This window comes from Phallusia mammillata, chromosome 4 (genome assembly GCF_965637545.1).
Source record: "Phallusia mammillata chromosome 4, kaPhaMamm4.hap1.1, whole genome shotgun sequence".
NCBI lineage: Eukaryota > Metazoa > Chordata > Ascidiacea > Phlebobranchia > Ascidiidae > Phallusia > Phallusia mammillata.
This window is the reverse complement of record NC_137255.1, coordinates 28428198-28443499: the sequence shown is the minus strand read 5'-3', so window position 1 is coordinate 28443499 and position 15302 is coordinate 28428198. Positions and strand designations below refer to the sequence as shown.

Genomic DNA, 15302 nt, shown 5'->3' with positions numbered 1-15302 from the left:
TGTTATCAATTCTCGGCCCGAATCAAAAAGAGAGACGTTCTTAAAGCTTTTCTGAATTTTTACTTGACTTTAGACACACAAGATTCTGAAAGCTCTGACCAAAAAAGGCCAATATGTGTGACATAATCAGTGCCGAAGCGTTATGGTGCATTATTTACGCGAGTTTAGTCGTGTTTAAAAATTTACAGAAAATTAACCAACTGGCAAGAATGAGCGTGAAAGCGTCATGCTCCATTCATTACTGAACTGCATGAGCATTTGTAAAAACGTGTAAGAATATCACATGTCACTTTGCACGTTAAATAAGGTCGGTATATTTCTCATTGGGTGAATAAATAGATTCATAGTAAAAAAATAAATTGAATTCTAACGGAACAATGCAATACAGTGAGATTGTAGTTAATTTTGCATCGTAATACTACTGGTCTGACAACACGTGTGTTTTTAAGGGAAAATACAATGAAGTTTGTAATTGTGCTTGTTGGCTATGTTGACATCCTATGCAGTGGCTGAGAGTGAATGTAAAAACTAAATGCTACACAAGCAGAAAGTAATACAGCTGATATAAAAAAGGTTTAACAAATCGTTTAAAGCTAGCAGATAAATATAAATAATGACTGAGCACTGGGTTATTTTCCACGTTTTTTTGTTAAATTGCTTTTCTGCATAAAATATACTAGATTGGATGGTTTTTCAGGTATTTTGTAAATAGATCACTTTATCTTCGTCGATTTACCTTGTTTAATTTTATTGTTTCTATTACCTTTTTATATTTGTCAATGAGATTGTGTATTGAACAGGCGTTTCTTTTTGCAAAGAACAAAGTTTATTTACGTTTGAATTTCAAATCCGGTGCAGTTTTCTTGTAATGTTAAAGTGTTCTACTTTAATCGCATTTTTTGTTCGCACAACAGTTTAATCAAGTTAATTCGTTCTTGTTTCGAGTTGTCGTTAGGCTGAAAAATATGAGTAAATAATTTCATAATGAGTGAGTGCGTTCTTTCTAAATTGATTTCTTAAAAAATCACAAGGTCAGTCTTTCAAACTAGACGAAACTTAGATTTAACAAATATATGTGATAATGTTTAAATGTTTTTAATTTAGCATTCAGATCAAAATGAGTATTTTTTATTAGCTCTATTCTTTGTTTTCATCAAACAGTCTATTGTCATTCTTTTTACTTTCGTTTATCCAGGGGTCACCAAACTTTTTTCACTGCGGGCCGGATAAGTTTAATAATAATTTGCACGGGCCGGACAGTTTACATGCCCCAGCGCCGTCTTTCCGAACTTAGCCCGCAAGGCGATTTTGATAGGGGAGTCAAGATATGGTCTTTCTATACTCCTATTAAAAATCTGGTGATGCGACTATTAAATTGTATAGTTAGTCTCATCTTACAAGCAATGCTTGTATATTACGTCATAAGTGACCTAAGAAAGCAATTGTTAGCGTACAATTGACACTTGTAATCTTGTTTGTGACGTAACAAACTGGTTTTGGGTCAATCCTGGGCGTTGTAATCCCACAAAACAAGGTAATATTAATTCTACATATCGCGACAGGAAAACTTTCGTAAGAAGTAGATTATTTTTTAAATGTTACAAAGTTATCAATGCGATTTGACAACCTAAAAAATGTGGTCGCGGGCCGGATGAAATGACCTCGCGGGCCGGATCCGGCCCGCGGGCCGTAGTTTGGTGACCCCTGGTTTATACTTTCCCAACAGTGATGAATATGACGCGCGAGCTATTTATAGTTCAATAAACTCTTTCCATTGTTACGTATCTCGCATTCATAATTACCCGTCGGGGTTCGAAATTTGAAGAAATTCGTTTGCAGTCAACTTCCTGACCAAGGAGCTCCCAACTTAGCTGCCATTGTGTGATGCATCTCTAGTACTTGTGTGGCTATTTTATTATGGGAGTATTAAGTATGGAAGTGTTAACAGCTAACAAAGTAGCTAGGTGTCTAAGTCGAAAAGAAACTATTACAAAGTTATTTAGGTAGTAGTCAGATTGTAACTTCTGTTTAGTTGATTTAAAATATGATCAGTCACGATGTCGGCGTTTGACATTTTAGACACCGACAGGTTTACATTGATACATTATTGTTGCCAAGCGAGTTGGTACCAATAAGCTGCTTTCGTAACTTTATTCTGAAGGCTAGGTGTCAGTATTGTTGTAAATAAAGATTACTTTTATGCTGAGATTGAAACCTCAAATCATTTGCCGTTTAAGACGAATAGTTTTTTTTAATAAAATAAAAATATTGAGCTGCTTCGTTTTTTTAGACCCCCTACATTTATTTACATTAGTGCGAGTAATGTCAAAGAAAGTATGTAGATATCAAGAAAAAAATCATTAATTTCTCTTCATACGATGACAAGAAGTGAAAGTAACATGACGTCATATTAATAGAAATTTCTTATAGTTTCTATAGTTTCTCTGAATGAGGAACTCCGTCATTAGGTCGTTTGCTTTCATTGCACTATAAGTAGTTAGTCAGGCTGAACTTAGAACAAAATGCAGCAATAAATATTTTATGAGACAAACACCGTTCTATCGAGACGTAGTTGGGATTTGTTTTTTGAATTACATATCTCAGTCAAAATAAACCTCTTTCAGGAAGATTGTTTAGAAAAACGTTTTGTAAATGTTTCAATCACTCACTTTAAAGCAGTAAAACGAATTTTCCGTGTAGTGATGATTTATGCTTTCAGTTTAGTGGTTTTTTTCGAATAATATCAAGTAGTACTCAGAGGTATTTATGCATTCAGAGGTATAAAAATCGTAGCCTTTTTGGCGCTTAAACTACGATGAAGTTAGTTTTGTTGTTTATATTGTGTTTATCTGTTTCTGCTGACGGACGAACTTGGCATAACTTCAATGGATCTCAATATTCCATTGAAATGACCCCAGTCACTTCGTATGCTGAAGCAGAAGGGAATTGTTCTGCGTTGCAAGCTAATGTAGCTAACGTCAAAACTACGGCAATCTTTGAGTTTTTGAAGTCGCATATAACCTTGACAGGTGATAATTTCGCACGTATTTCGTATTGTCAATAGAATTGTGTCCTTTTAACTTGTTTTGCTTTTTTATCTTAAACGTCCTATTTTGTCATTAAATGAAACCGTATGGGTGACCTTAACAACAATTCAGGTGGTTTTTATGCAACAACATAACAAACCGAAATCCGTACACGATGTGAACTAACCGTTTGAAGATAAATCAACTAGAAAACTCCGTGAAATGCAATATTACATGTTATTTGATAATGTACTCAAAAGTTACAAGAAAATAGTTATCTAACTTAAAGCAAATAACAAATTATGCATTTCACTGTTTTAAGATTATCCCTACTCTCTTTACGTTGGTGCGAGAAGAATCAAAGGTACAACAAAGTTTAAGTGGAATAATGGAAGTGCTGTTGGAATTCCTAAAAAGTTGTGGGGCGATAGGCAGCCAAATAATAATGGTGGAAAAGAAGATTGCGCCACAATGGGTTGGGCTTTGCTTCTTGTCTCATCTTACAAATTGTTTGACGTAAAATGTACAGGATATTCGAGATATATTTGTGAGAAGAAAACTGGTGAGACAATTCGGCTAAAAGTAAAAACAAGTTTCAATTATTAAAAGGTTGATTTTGTAAGTACTATGATCTAGTTTCTAGAGAATCTAAAGTTATACAGAAATGTTGGAAACCTTCGGTAGTCCGGACCTGAATAGACCAATAATTTAGCCGGAATGGGCGAAGAACGCATTTATTTTAAGGTTTACCTAGACAGCGATCTAGAGACGGTCACGATACATTAAAAATACATTGATACATTTTAACGTTCACTGGGATTCAGCATCTAAACGCATGCACAATTTTTAAAGTTAGTCGGCTGTTGTACAGCTGCAGCGCGGTTAGCAATGATCCACCACTTGTGCCATGCACTTTTTGGACTTTATAACGTTTTAACGTTGCACAGCTATTTCCATGTTGTTGGTTGTTTTAGTGCAATTGTGTCGTCATGTTAAGGTCCTGCAATTGAATTGAATTCTCGTTTCAGGGAAGATTTTTCACAATGAGAGCGTCAATCAATTTCATTCAAAAAAACGGTTTCTAAAAAATAACAGTTTCAGTATTTTTAATGGCTAGAAATTTAGATTTAAAAGATGTTACATGTGAATAACGTTCAAATTCTGTTACATTTGCTTATAAAAGAATGTCACTGCAAAACGATTATTTTTTATGAGCTCCATGCTCTAGTTTATAGCAAGCAATCTATTGTCATTCGTTCTACTTCCCCAACAGTGATGAATCCGACGCGCGAGCTATTTATAGTTCAATAAACTCTTTCCATTGTTACGTATGTTGCATTCATAATTACCCCTCAAGTTTCGAAAGTTGCAGAAATACAAAGCCCTGGTAATGATTTATTTATTTATTTGCCAGAAACCTTAAAAATCCGGTTTTGGGGTTAAAGTTTTCAAACACAAAACGATTTACTTAGTTAAGTATGAGTGGCAATTTTATTGAAGGCTTAATATGTACAGTTTGTGTTAAAGAAGCTAAGATTGTTTAAAGAAACATGGCAATGGTATAATAGGTTAGGTATAATGTTTTTGTTGTGTCATATTGTTTACGCCTGTTTCTACTGAAGGACGCACTTGGCATCACTTAAAATGATTTCAATATTCCAAGGAAATGACTCCAGTAAAAATATTGAGCTGCTGCGCATTTTTTAAGATCCCCCTACATTTATTTACGTTACTGCGAGTAGAGTCAAAGAAAGTATGTAGAAATGTCGGAGAAAAACCATTAATTTCTCTCCACGTGATAACAAGAAGTGAAAGTGTCATGACGTCATATTAATAGAAATTTCTTGCTATAGTTTCTCTGCATGAGGAACTCCGTCATTAGGTCGTTTGTTTTCATTGCACTATAAGTAGTTAATGAGGCTAACCTCAGAACAAAAATACAGCAAAAAGTATTTTATGAGACAAACACCGTTCTGTTCTATTTGGACGTATTTGTTTTTTAATTACATAACTGAGTCAAAATAAACCTCTTTCAGAAAATTTGTTTAGAAAAACGTTTTGTTAATGTTTCAATCACTCACCCTAAAGCAGTTAAACGTATTAACTTTCCGTGCAGTTACGATTTGTGTTTTTAGTTTACTGTGTTTTTTTTCTAATAATATCAAGTAGTACCAGTGGTGGGATTAAAATTTTTTGTCAGTCGTTTCCATCACGGAAGTCATATTATTCAGCCGGTTCTGTTACAAAAAGTCCATTGACCCAGTAATGCTAACCGGTTCGCTGATTTCATAAAATTTTCTGAGACGTTTTTAGAGAACCGGTGCGAACCGGCTGAATCCCATCACTGAGTAGTACTCAAGTAGGAAATATGAATTGCCAATGAGAAGTGTTTAAGCTTTACAGAGTTATAAATATCGTAGCATTTTGGCGCTGAAACAATGATGAAGTTGTTAGTTTTGTTGTTTATATTGTGTTTATCTGTTTCTGCTGAAGGGCGAACTTGGCATAACTTCAATGGATCTCAATATTCCATCGAAATGACTCCAGTCAATTCATATGCTGAAGCAGAGATGGGATGTTCTGCGTTGCAAGCTAATGTAGCTAACGTCAAAACTATGGAAATCTTTGCGTTTTTGAAGTCATACATAAACTTGACAGGTGCTAATTTCGCACGTATTTTGTATTGTCAATAGAATTGTGTCCTTTTACCTTGTTTTGCATTTTCACCTTAAACGTCTTATTTGGGCATTAACTGAAACCGTATGCGTGACCTTAACAACAATTCAGGTGTTTTTTATGCAACAACATAACAAATCTAAATCCGTACACGATGTGATCAAACCGTTTGAAGATAAATCAACTAGAAAACTCCGTGAAATGCAATATTACATGTTATTTGATAATGTACTCAAAAGTTACAAGAAAATAGTTATCGAACTTAAAGCAAATAACAAATGAAGCATTTCACTGTTTTAAGATTTACCTTACTCTCTTTACATTGGTGCGAGAAGAATCAAAGGTACAACAAAGTTTCAGTGGAATGATGGAAGTGATGTTGGAATTCCTAAACAGTTGTGGGGCGAGCGGCAGCCAAATAATAATGGTTTAATAGAAGATTGCGTCACAATGGGTTATGCTTTTCATCTTGTCTCATCTTACAAATTGTTTGACGTAGCATGTACAAGATATTCGAGATATATTTGTGAGAAGAAAACTGGTGAGAAAAACTCGGCTAACAGTAAAAACAAGTTTCAATTATTAAAAGGTTGATTTTGTAAGTACTATGATCTAGTTTCTAGAGAATCTAAAGTTATATAGAAATGCTGTAAACCTTCGTTAGTCCGGACCTGAATAGACCAATAATTTAGCCGGAATGGGCGAAGAACGCATTTATTTTAAGGTTTACCTAGACAGCGATCTAGAGACGGTCACGATACATTAAAAATACATTGATACATTTTAACGTTCACTGGGATTCAGCATCTAAACGCATGCACAATTTTTAAAGTTAGTCGGCTGTTCTTGCAAAATATACGCACCAGGGCATTAAATCCCTAGGTTGTTATGTGACGCTTGGAAGACAAGTAAGATATTAAACAGAAAATCTAGATAACAGAAATCTAGATATGTTGTTAAAGAATATATTTTACACTATTTTAACCTTACTGTATTTATCTGAAGTAAAATTTCAAGTAAACAAATTCAATAGGCTCTTTATCATATTTCCGCAAGAAAAATTAAAATAATAATATTTTGTCGTTCCAGAAACCACCATTAAAACAAGAACTACTCCCAAACCAACCACTAAAGCCACCACATTCAAACCAAGCAATAATGTCACCACCCCCAAACCAACCACTAAAGTCACCACCCTCAAACCAACCACTACTACCACATCTAAACGAACCACTACAACAACCAGCACACCCAAACCAACCACCACAACCAAACCAATCACCAAAACTAAACCAACCACCACAACCAAACCAACCACCACAACCAAATCAACCACCACACCCAAGGCAATCATTAGAATCACGGAGTCAGTCCCAACCACCGAGTCAGATCTTGTAATGCACAACACACTTTCAGGTGACGTTTAGTGTGGAGAAATCCAGAATGTTGAACTGGTAAACAATGCAATGTATTGGATCATGACACTTATGTTGTTTGGTAGCTCAAGAGACCATTGTAAACATTACGTGAGAGAAACGTATACTTTCCATTTGCAAAAAAGATGTTTTTTTTCGTTTTTTTCGCATGGTCTAATACTTAACCTGGCATATTAATCATGTCGAGATTTTAAACTAAGGGTTCCAAACTTATAATAAGACATTGTTCAAAAAATTTTGCAGACGAGGAAGCCGGATTTGCGTCATTGACAAAATGCTTAACAGGTTTAAGTTATACTTACTCCAAAAGTTTTAATACTTACCTTCAATACGTTTTAACAATCTCAGGTTTTTAGGTTAATTCCTCTTAGCACTAAGTGCAAAAAAACATTTCACAGATTTTTACCCTGCAAATAGCTTTCAATGAAAATATGTTTTTGCTCCCGATAATAATAAAACTTTTGTATTTTAAAAAGGGATATAATTTTCATTGTGAAAAACGTATTTAGGTTCAACAGTTGGAGCAACGGTTAACATGAACATCACCATCATATCTTCAGCAATATGTGGTAGCTTGGTTTTCATAATCTGCATAGTCATTATGACTTGGTGGAAACGTAAAAAGAGGTAAGCATGCATTGTATACGACTGCAAACCTATCCATGATGCACAAATGTTCAGCAAAAGTTAATCTGATTGAAGTTTTTATATGTTGGAAGCATAATCTTAGTTCAGCATTAAAATGTTGGGCTCATTAAAACACCATGTGCCATTTAATTATGTGATTAAACTAGATTTTTTTGTTTTGTAGGAGTGAGATGTCAGCAAGAAATACAGATGAACCTGAATACGTTAACATGAGTGAGTGCTTTTGTTTAAACCGGAATTACACAGTAAAGTAAAACGAAAACAAAACCAAGTTGCCAATTTTTTCCATTTTGGGGGTGTGCAAAACGGATTCGGCCCGCAGATCTAATGCGCCTATTTAATGAAGTGATCCTCGGATACGTTTTGATTTCAAATGAAGTGTGTCAACTTAACACTTCTAAAGTGGTCCCTACAACAATTCAATATTTTTCTTACCGGACTATTGCGTCTGGGTTTATTCTGCGACTCAACCATGCGGTTGGACTCACTTGCAAGTATTACTGGTTGCTGTTAACACAGTATGTCCGTGTGCTGTAGTGAACACAATAAAGCATATTTGTGTAAAGGTGTGGCTCGCGATCTAATTTTGGTAATTGTATTTTGCCCATCAGTGTTAAAGATTGCACAACCCCTGCTTGAAATCAATGTAAATATCAATCGCTTTTTGTTTTTGCTTACACGTTACTACATTGAAACATTCTTTCGTCGAAGTTTTTTTAAACTGTGTTTGTTTCAAAAGCTGAAAATCGTCGGATCATAGAAATTCACACGAACCCACCAAACAATTCCTTACAAGTTTCAGTGGAACAGCAACAAGCTGATGACATCAGTCCTTATTGCATCAACTATGAACAAGGTCCCCAATGCATATTTCTAATTGTTCAAGTGTATTTTACAATCTGTTCCTAGAAATGTTTAGATCAATCCCATTACGACCGTTTATTCTTTTTCTCTAGCAGTTTGTTTTTCCATCTTACATGTAAACGCAATTTTTTTATTCAGGTATAAAATATAATTAATTGCAAAATTGTTTTAAACAGATGGAATTCAACTAAATAAAGAAACACGCAACATCCCACCAACCTATGTCAACAACTCCGTACAGCCTACCACGTCACAATCACAAACTGATGACGTCAATCCCTATTGCGTCAGCCAAGATCGACGTCCTGATTACATAACAATTGATCCCAATTGATTTTAGATACAGCACATTGCGACACTGTTTACATTTTTTGGCAATAGCTTTGTTTATGTGTTACTGCAAATGGCCTTTTCTTCCTGTTTAAAATGTAAATATGATTGTAAATTTTGTTTGTTTTTTGAACGGTTGAAGGTAGCATAGAAAACAACTTTTGTCAATAACGCCGCACAACTATCCACAAGATCACAACAACTATAACAACTTGAACATGTCATTCTGCAACAGAATTGGACATCGGCCTATCAAAAAACGTAAACTGTTCCCAGCACACAAAAAGTGGCGGGCATGCAGGCGTTTGTTTCCCGCCGTTAAAATTAACAGCCCCGAACCAAATGATGATATGGTTAATATCATAGTATTGTATATGTTATGTAGTTGTTACGGACGTATTAAAAGTTTTTTGTTCACGTTCTAGGTAAGCATACAAAATCGATTTTACTCTTGACAAAAAGCAATCAATTCTCTCCACGTGATGACAAGATGTGAAAGTAAGATGACGTCATCCTAATAAAACTTCCGTGTTATTGTATATGAGCATGAGGAAAAGCGTCAGTTGAACGATAGTTTTTTACTGCAGTCAAATAGCTAGTCAGGCAATACATTTAACAAATAACAAACAAACATTATTTCGTGGCAATTGTGCAAGACTTAGATCATACCTTAAAAATAATTCAAAATTATAATATCCATGTCGCACAATAGATAAAATTGTTACTTCGAGAAATAATTAAAGTTTCCAAATAGCAACCACAATTCAAGACCGAAAAGAAAATACACCAGTTCGGCATTAAACAAATTAAATGAAGCTGTAAACTTGATTTCACTTTCCTTTTACGAACAATCAAGCCATTACACGTAATGATAAGGAAATTAGTGCCTTGACGTCACCTCTATACAATTTCCTAGTTTCAGTTTAAGTGTGCAGGGAGAAAGCACCAGTCTGTTGTTTGTGTTCTTCGTAGTATCATGAATTTATGTAAGGGTTTTACGTACAGCACAAGCAAGTAATCAAAGAAAGCAATCTGTAACTCAAATAATATTATTTGTAAGCTACTTAGGGTTTATTTGTTTGCTAGAAAACGTGACAAAAAGTCCGTTTCATAGTTTTTGTGAAGTTTTCAAACACAAAACCATTTACTTAGTAATAATGTGTTGCGTTTTTAGAAGACATTATGTGTCCAGTTTGTTCTGAAGAAGCTAGGATTTTTTAAACAAACATGGCGTTGTTAGTTTTGTTGTGTCTGCTGTGTTTATCTGTTTCTGCTGAAAGACGAACTTGGCATGAATTTAATGGATTTCAATATTACATCGAAATGACTCCAGTCAATTCATATGCTGAAGCAGAGGGGAATTGTTCTATGCTGCAAGCTAATGTAGCTAACGTCAAAACCGAGGCCATTTTTAACTTTTTGAAGACACAAATCAATTTGACAGGTGATCATTTATTTGATTGTTTCATGCCGCTAAAATTGAAGCTAGTGTTTGATTAGAAAACTCAAGTGGTAATTTTTACTTATTTTTAACACACGTACCTTGATTTACAAAGTAAAAGCTTCATTGAAAACAACAAACATTTTTGACTCGCCTATAATACGAGGACACTCAATTCATACTTTATTATTACAGAGGTAGCAAATGCCTCATAGACAACTTGTCACTTGTTTTGCTTTCATCAGATTTCCCTAATTCGCTTTTCATCGGTGCGAGAATAAAAACAGACAACGGGGCATTTCAATGGAATGATGACAGCGAGGTTGCAGTTCCAGAGAGTATGTGGAAAAAAGGACAATCAAATAACGTCTACGACAGATGCATGACCATGGGTTATCAAGACAAAAAAATTCAAATAAAACCTTACATATTTTATGAAGTACGATGTACAAGACACAGCGCGAGATACATTTGTGAAAAAAATCCAGGTAGGCATTACCCGGTTGTAATATGTGACGTAAAAAAGTACTAAATTCTTGGAATTACACAGTCCGCTGTCTGTTTTTAAATGACGGAAGGAACTTTATAGCGACAGTTCTTATCTTCCTAGACATAAAGTCATTAATTATTTGATTTTTAGTAGTGTAATTTTCACTTGAAAAACATTATCAATATCTCATTCAAACGGAAATGAGAAGATTTTACGAAAGGAAAATATGTTGTTTATTTTATATTCACACCCAATCAAATATAAAAATGTTTAAAACTAACAACTCGTCACATCAAGTCAATAGATCATAAGAAGCAGACAGTGCACACTGCTTTGATCTATCGACACAAAAAACGTATTAACTAGTTTCTTGAAATATGACTTTCCCGAAAATATATAACAGTCCACAGTTAAACTACAAAAAAACATGATTTTAATCGTGTAAAAGCTATCATAGTATTTTGTTTTGTCTCAGCAACGGCCTTATTGTCATCAACCACCGTCTCAACGGCTAGCAAACCAACCACATCCACCGAAAATATCGCTTTACCTTTAACCGTGTTACCATCAACAAAGAAAACCATCCGAACTGTGTTACGATCCACCAAACCAACCACATCATTATCGTTACCATCTACATATTCAACCAGTCCAACCGTGTCCAAACGTGGACCAGTTAACCATGCAACACAAGGTAAGTATAAAATAAATTTGCACTCTTTGTCGAGGTAGAGCTACTAACACCAAAACGCACACGACATCCAAAGTCGATCTGGTTATATCTCCAAAAATGCTCACGGTTAGGGCTATTAGGGTCTGGGTAAGGTATTAGTACTTAAAATTCAATAAAACTAACCCAAAAAATTAGTTACTAATGTAAAAAAAAAAACTTTTTTCCTAACCCAACCCATATACCAAGTCTATAGAGCTCTTCTGGCAAAAGTATTTTTATTCCGACGTTTCGACGTCCTATACAGGTCGTCTTCATCAGGGTAAATAACACTGAATGCGACTAGAACAGTGCACGATAAACAAAGGAAAAAAGAATGAAACGCAAGCACGTCACAACGCAACCAAAACACCGCGCGATAACGAATGATTGGGCCTCTAATCTTTGAGCAGGTGCCTGTAGCACGCTGAAAGCATCACGTCTGTTTTGATGTTCATTGTGTTGCCCCGTTGAATATTCCATGACTCAAGAAATAGTCTTTTCCTGTAGTCAGGCTCCCGGGCCACAACAGACGCCGCATTGAAATCAATACGGTGGCCTTGTGATACTGCGTGATTGGAAACCCATATACAGCCGTTAAACAAAAAATTCAGCTCTTTACGCCCCCTAATCGACTTTGGGTGTCGTGTGCGTTATGGTGTTAGTAGCTCTACCCTTTGTTATCTTGATGTGAAGTTAACAAACTGGTCTCGAAATGTTAATATACTTTGTTTAAAATAAGGAACGCATTTCCAAACACGGAGCAAAGCTATATATACGCGGTTTCCATCTTTTCACGAACAATTAGCGTGATTGATACAAAACATAAGAAACGAAAGTGACATGACGTCATGTCAATATAATTTCCGTGTCTTCGTTGCTTTGTGTCAGAAACGCTTTTACTTTCCCGAACAGACTGGAAATATCTTCACTAGACATTATAAGTTTAACTTTCAGACACACAAGTTTAACTTTTGTCTTAGTTAAATGGACGTTGCCTTTTACACAAGATTGCTATGGCATGTAAAAGTGTTGTTATTTTTTTATGTAAACAAGATTTTCGTGAAAGGCAAACATGGAGGTTTTTGTTCCGATAAATATATTGTGTTTACTTAAGGAAGAACTTGGCATAACTTCAATGGATTTCAATACTCCATCGAAATGACTGCAGTTACTTCATATGCTGAAGCAGAGATGGGATGTTCTGCGTTGCAAGCTAACGTAGCTAACGTCAAAACTACGGCAGTATTTGAGTTTTTGAAGACATATATAAACGTGACAGGTGATAATTGTGAACTATAGTTTGATGTTGTTTAGCAAAAATTGAACCATAAATTCAATTATCTTTTCTTAATCAGAAACGATATATTCGTTTTCGTGTTTTATGCCATCATAAGCTAATATCAATATCTCACATAGGCCACGATAATGGCGTTTCATATTTTTCACATTAATCAGTGCGTCTTCGATGCGGGCATGTATAAAAAAATGTATAAGTTGTTGAATGTAGATAAGCCTTTCTCGCTATCATTAGACGATATTGGACATCATACATGTACCACGATAATAGCATAATTATTTTTATATGTACCTTAATTTTCGAGTTAAAGGATCCAGTTTTTTTTCTCAAACTAGTACTCATACATTGAAAGCATGTAAAAAATACGTTTTACTTTTTGTTAAATCCAGATAAGCCCTTTTCGCTGTACATTGGTGCGAAGAGAATCGGAAACACAACCAAGTTTCAGTGGAATGATGGAAGCGAAGTTTCTGTTCCATCGAGTGTTTGGGGAGAAAATCAACCAAACAATCTCCGCGGAAATGATAATTGCATAACAATGGGTTTGCATAGACGAAACATAAAGTTAACATCTTATCGATGGTGGGATGTACCATGCACAAATCACAATGCGAGATACATTTGTGAGAAAACGGTGGCAGGTGAGCAGTGTCTGGTTGTGAAGATTGGGTTTTAAAAATGATTTCAACACAAAAAACAATTGGGCTGCAATGTTTTATTCCAGACCTTGCAGATCCACCGAAATTCAACACAACCATCATTGATCCACCGAAATTCAACACAACCATCATTGCTTTAACAGTAGCCGGATGCGTCATATTGGTCATAATCTGCATCGTCATTGTCTTTGTTACGTCTTGGAGGAAAATAAGGTAACCACTTAACGTTTCTGCATATTTGTTTTGATCAACTGCAACTTTTAGAGATAAAATTTCCAAACGTGAATCCCAGAATGTTCTTAGCAATATAACACGCTTGTGTCTTAATCCATTTTCTTAACATAAGGAAGTAACTTTACATTTTTGCAGGAGAAACAGAGCGGTGAACGAAGCAGTAGTGATTGAATACAACGCAAGGGGTAGGAAAATAATATATGAAAGTTGCTTCTAACAATTACAGTAAAGTTCGTATTTTGTAAAATTCTTACAATGCCTAATTTCTCCTAATCTGTAAAAACTTCTAAATCATGTGTTACTTCTTACATCCAGTACTACAGTATTATACGTTTTAAAGCGTAATTATCCTGTTTAGTAGCGCAAAATGATTTAATACGAGACATGTGTGTTAAACTTAAAATCACTTTCTGCCGAACTCTGTCTTTGCATAACGTTTTTTAGCACGGTGTAGCAGCGCGTGTAGTCAAGATTGTGCCCTCCACTTCTTTGCGCTTCATACAGTTTCAAGGTTGCGCAGCTATTCAGGGCTTGGTGATTGTTAAGTAACATAGTATCGCTAAGTTGTCTTTCACCAAGCGAAAAAAAAACTTAACTAAACTAAACTCAAACAGGTGACGAATTTGTACCCGAAGAAATGTACAACATGCCTCAAATCGAAGAAAACAGTTTCGCCAACCATTCAATACAACCGTCTTCACGTCATCAAGACAATGACGTCAACCATTACCACGCAATCCTAGAACCACGACACGAAAACGTAATTGTTGAAGAAGTTGCACAGCCAGTAGCGGGAAGCAGCTATGTCTATGCTCAGGTTAGAAAGTCGAAACAATCAACAAAGGTTCACGACAATGGACAACAATCACATGTTCGAAAATACGATCACAATCAATTGGATGAAGTCAGTTACGACAGTTTGCAACTATCTCAACATGTGGAAGTTCACGATCAATTTGCAAGCGGCGGCAATCCAACTAATATCTATGATAACAGACACGGGGCTAATAACGAATCGGATTCAACCTACGATAAACTACGACGTCACAAATGATCAAAACAAACTGAAACTTGATTCAAAACTGTAGATTAACTTTTTTGGTGGAATGGTAATGTCCATTTGTAGTAACTAACGTTCATCTATTTTTGAAAAGTTGCAAATTTGTCGCACTATTTGTCTTTATTTTTTGGCGAAAAGTAATATTATATATTTTCAGTTCTGTTAATTTCGGCTGTTTCTTACGGTTTAGAATGAATGTGGAACCCGGTGTGTTTCATTATACCGATATGTTCTTATTGTGTGTTTTTTAAAGGTTTTGTCTTGGACCATTGGTTCAACTGCTTTCCCATTATATCGTGCTTAAAATCTGTAACTTATCTCTCGCGACATCAAGCGGCGAATATATGTGTTTGAATAATGTGGAAAAGATAAATGTTTTGTAAGCCAATGATTGACTCATAATTCACGCAACCCTGTCAAGTGTAACAC

The 15302-nt window shown here is 35.3% G+C and overlaps 1 protein-coding gene and 1 pseudogene across 1 annotated transcript; both read left to right on the top strand.

The window, feature by feature from the left end:
• Positions 1–15302, top strand: part of LOC145225201 (NACHT, LRR and PYD domains-containing protein 3-like) — a 149834-nt pseudogene that overhangs the window by 75973 nt on the left and 58559 nt on the right.
• On the top strand, positions 10208–14874 carry LOC145225205 (uncharacterized). Its single transcript, XM_080091894.1, has 6 exons — positions 10208–10256; positions 12735–12902; positions 13310–13561; positions 13654–13792; positions 13949–13998; positions 14428–14874. Exons 1-6 carry the CDS (start codon positions 10208–10210, stop codon positions 14865–14867), a joined length of 1098 nt encoding a protein of 365 aa, XP_079948020.1. The 3' UTR covers positions 14868–14874.

Coding starts and splice junctions, on each gene's coding strand:
- LOC145225205 (XM_080091894.1), top strand. CDS start 10,208: ATGGCGTTGTTAGTTTTGTTGTGTCTGCTGTGTTTATCTGTTTCTGCT. Junction 13,562..13,653: donor TTGTGAGAAAACGGTGGCAG/GTGAGCAGTGTC, acceptor CAGACCTTGCAG/ATCCACCGAAATTCAACACA. Junction 13,793..13,948: donor ACGTCTTGGAGGAAAATAAG/GTAACCACTTAA, acceptor ACATTTTTGCAG/GAGAAACAGAGCGGTGAACG.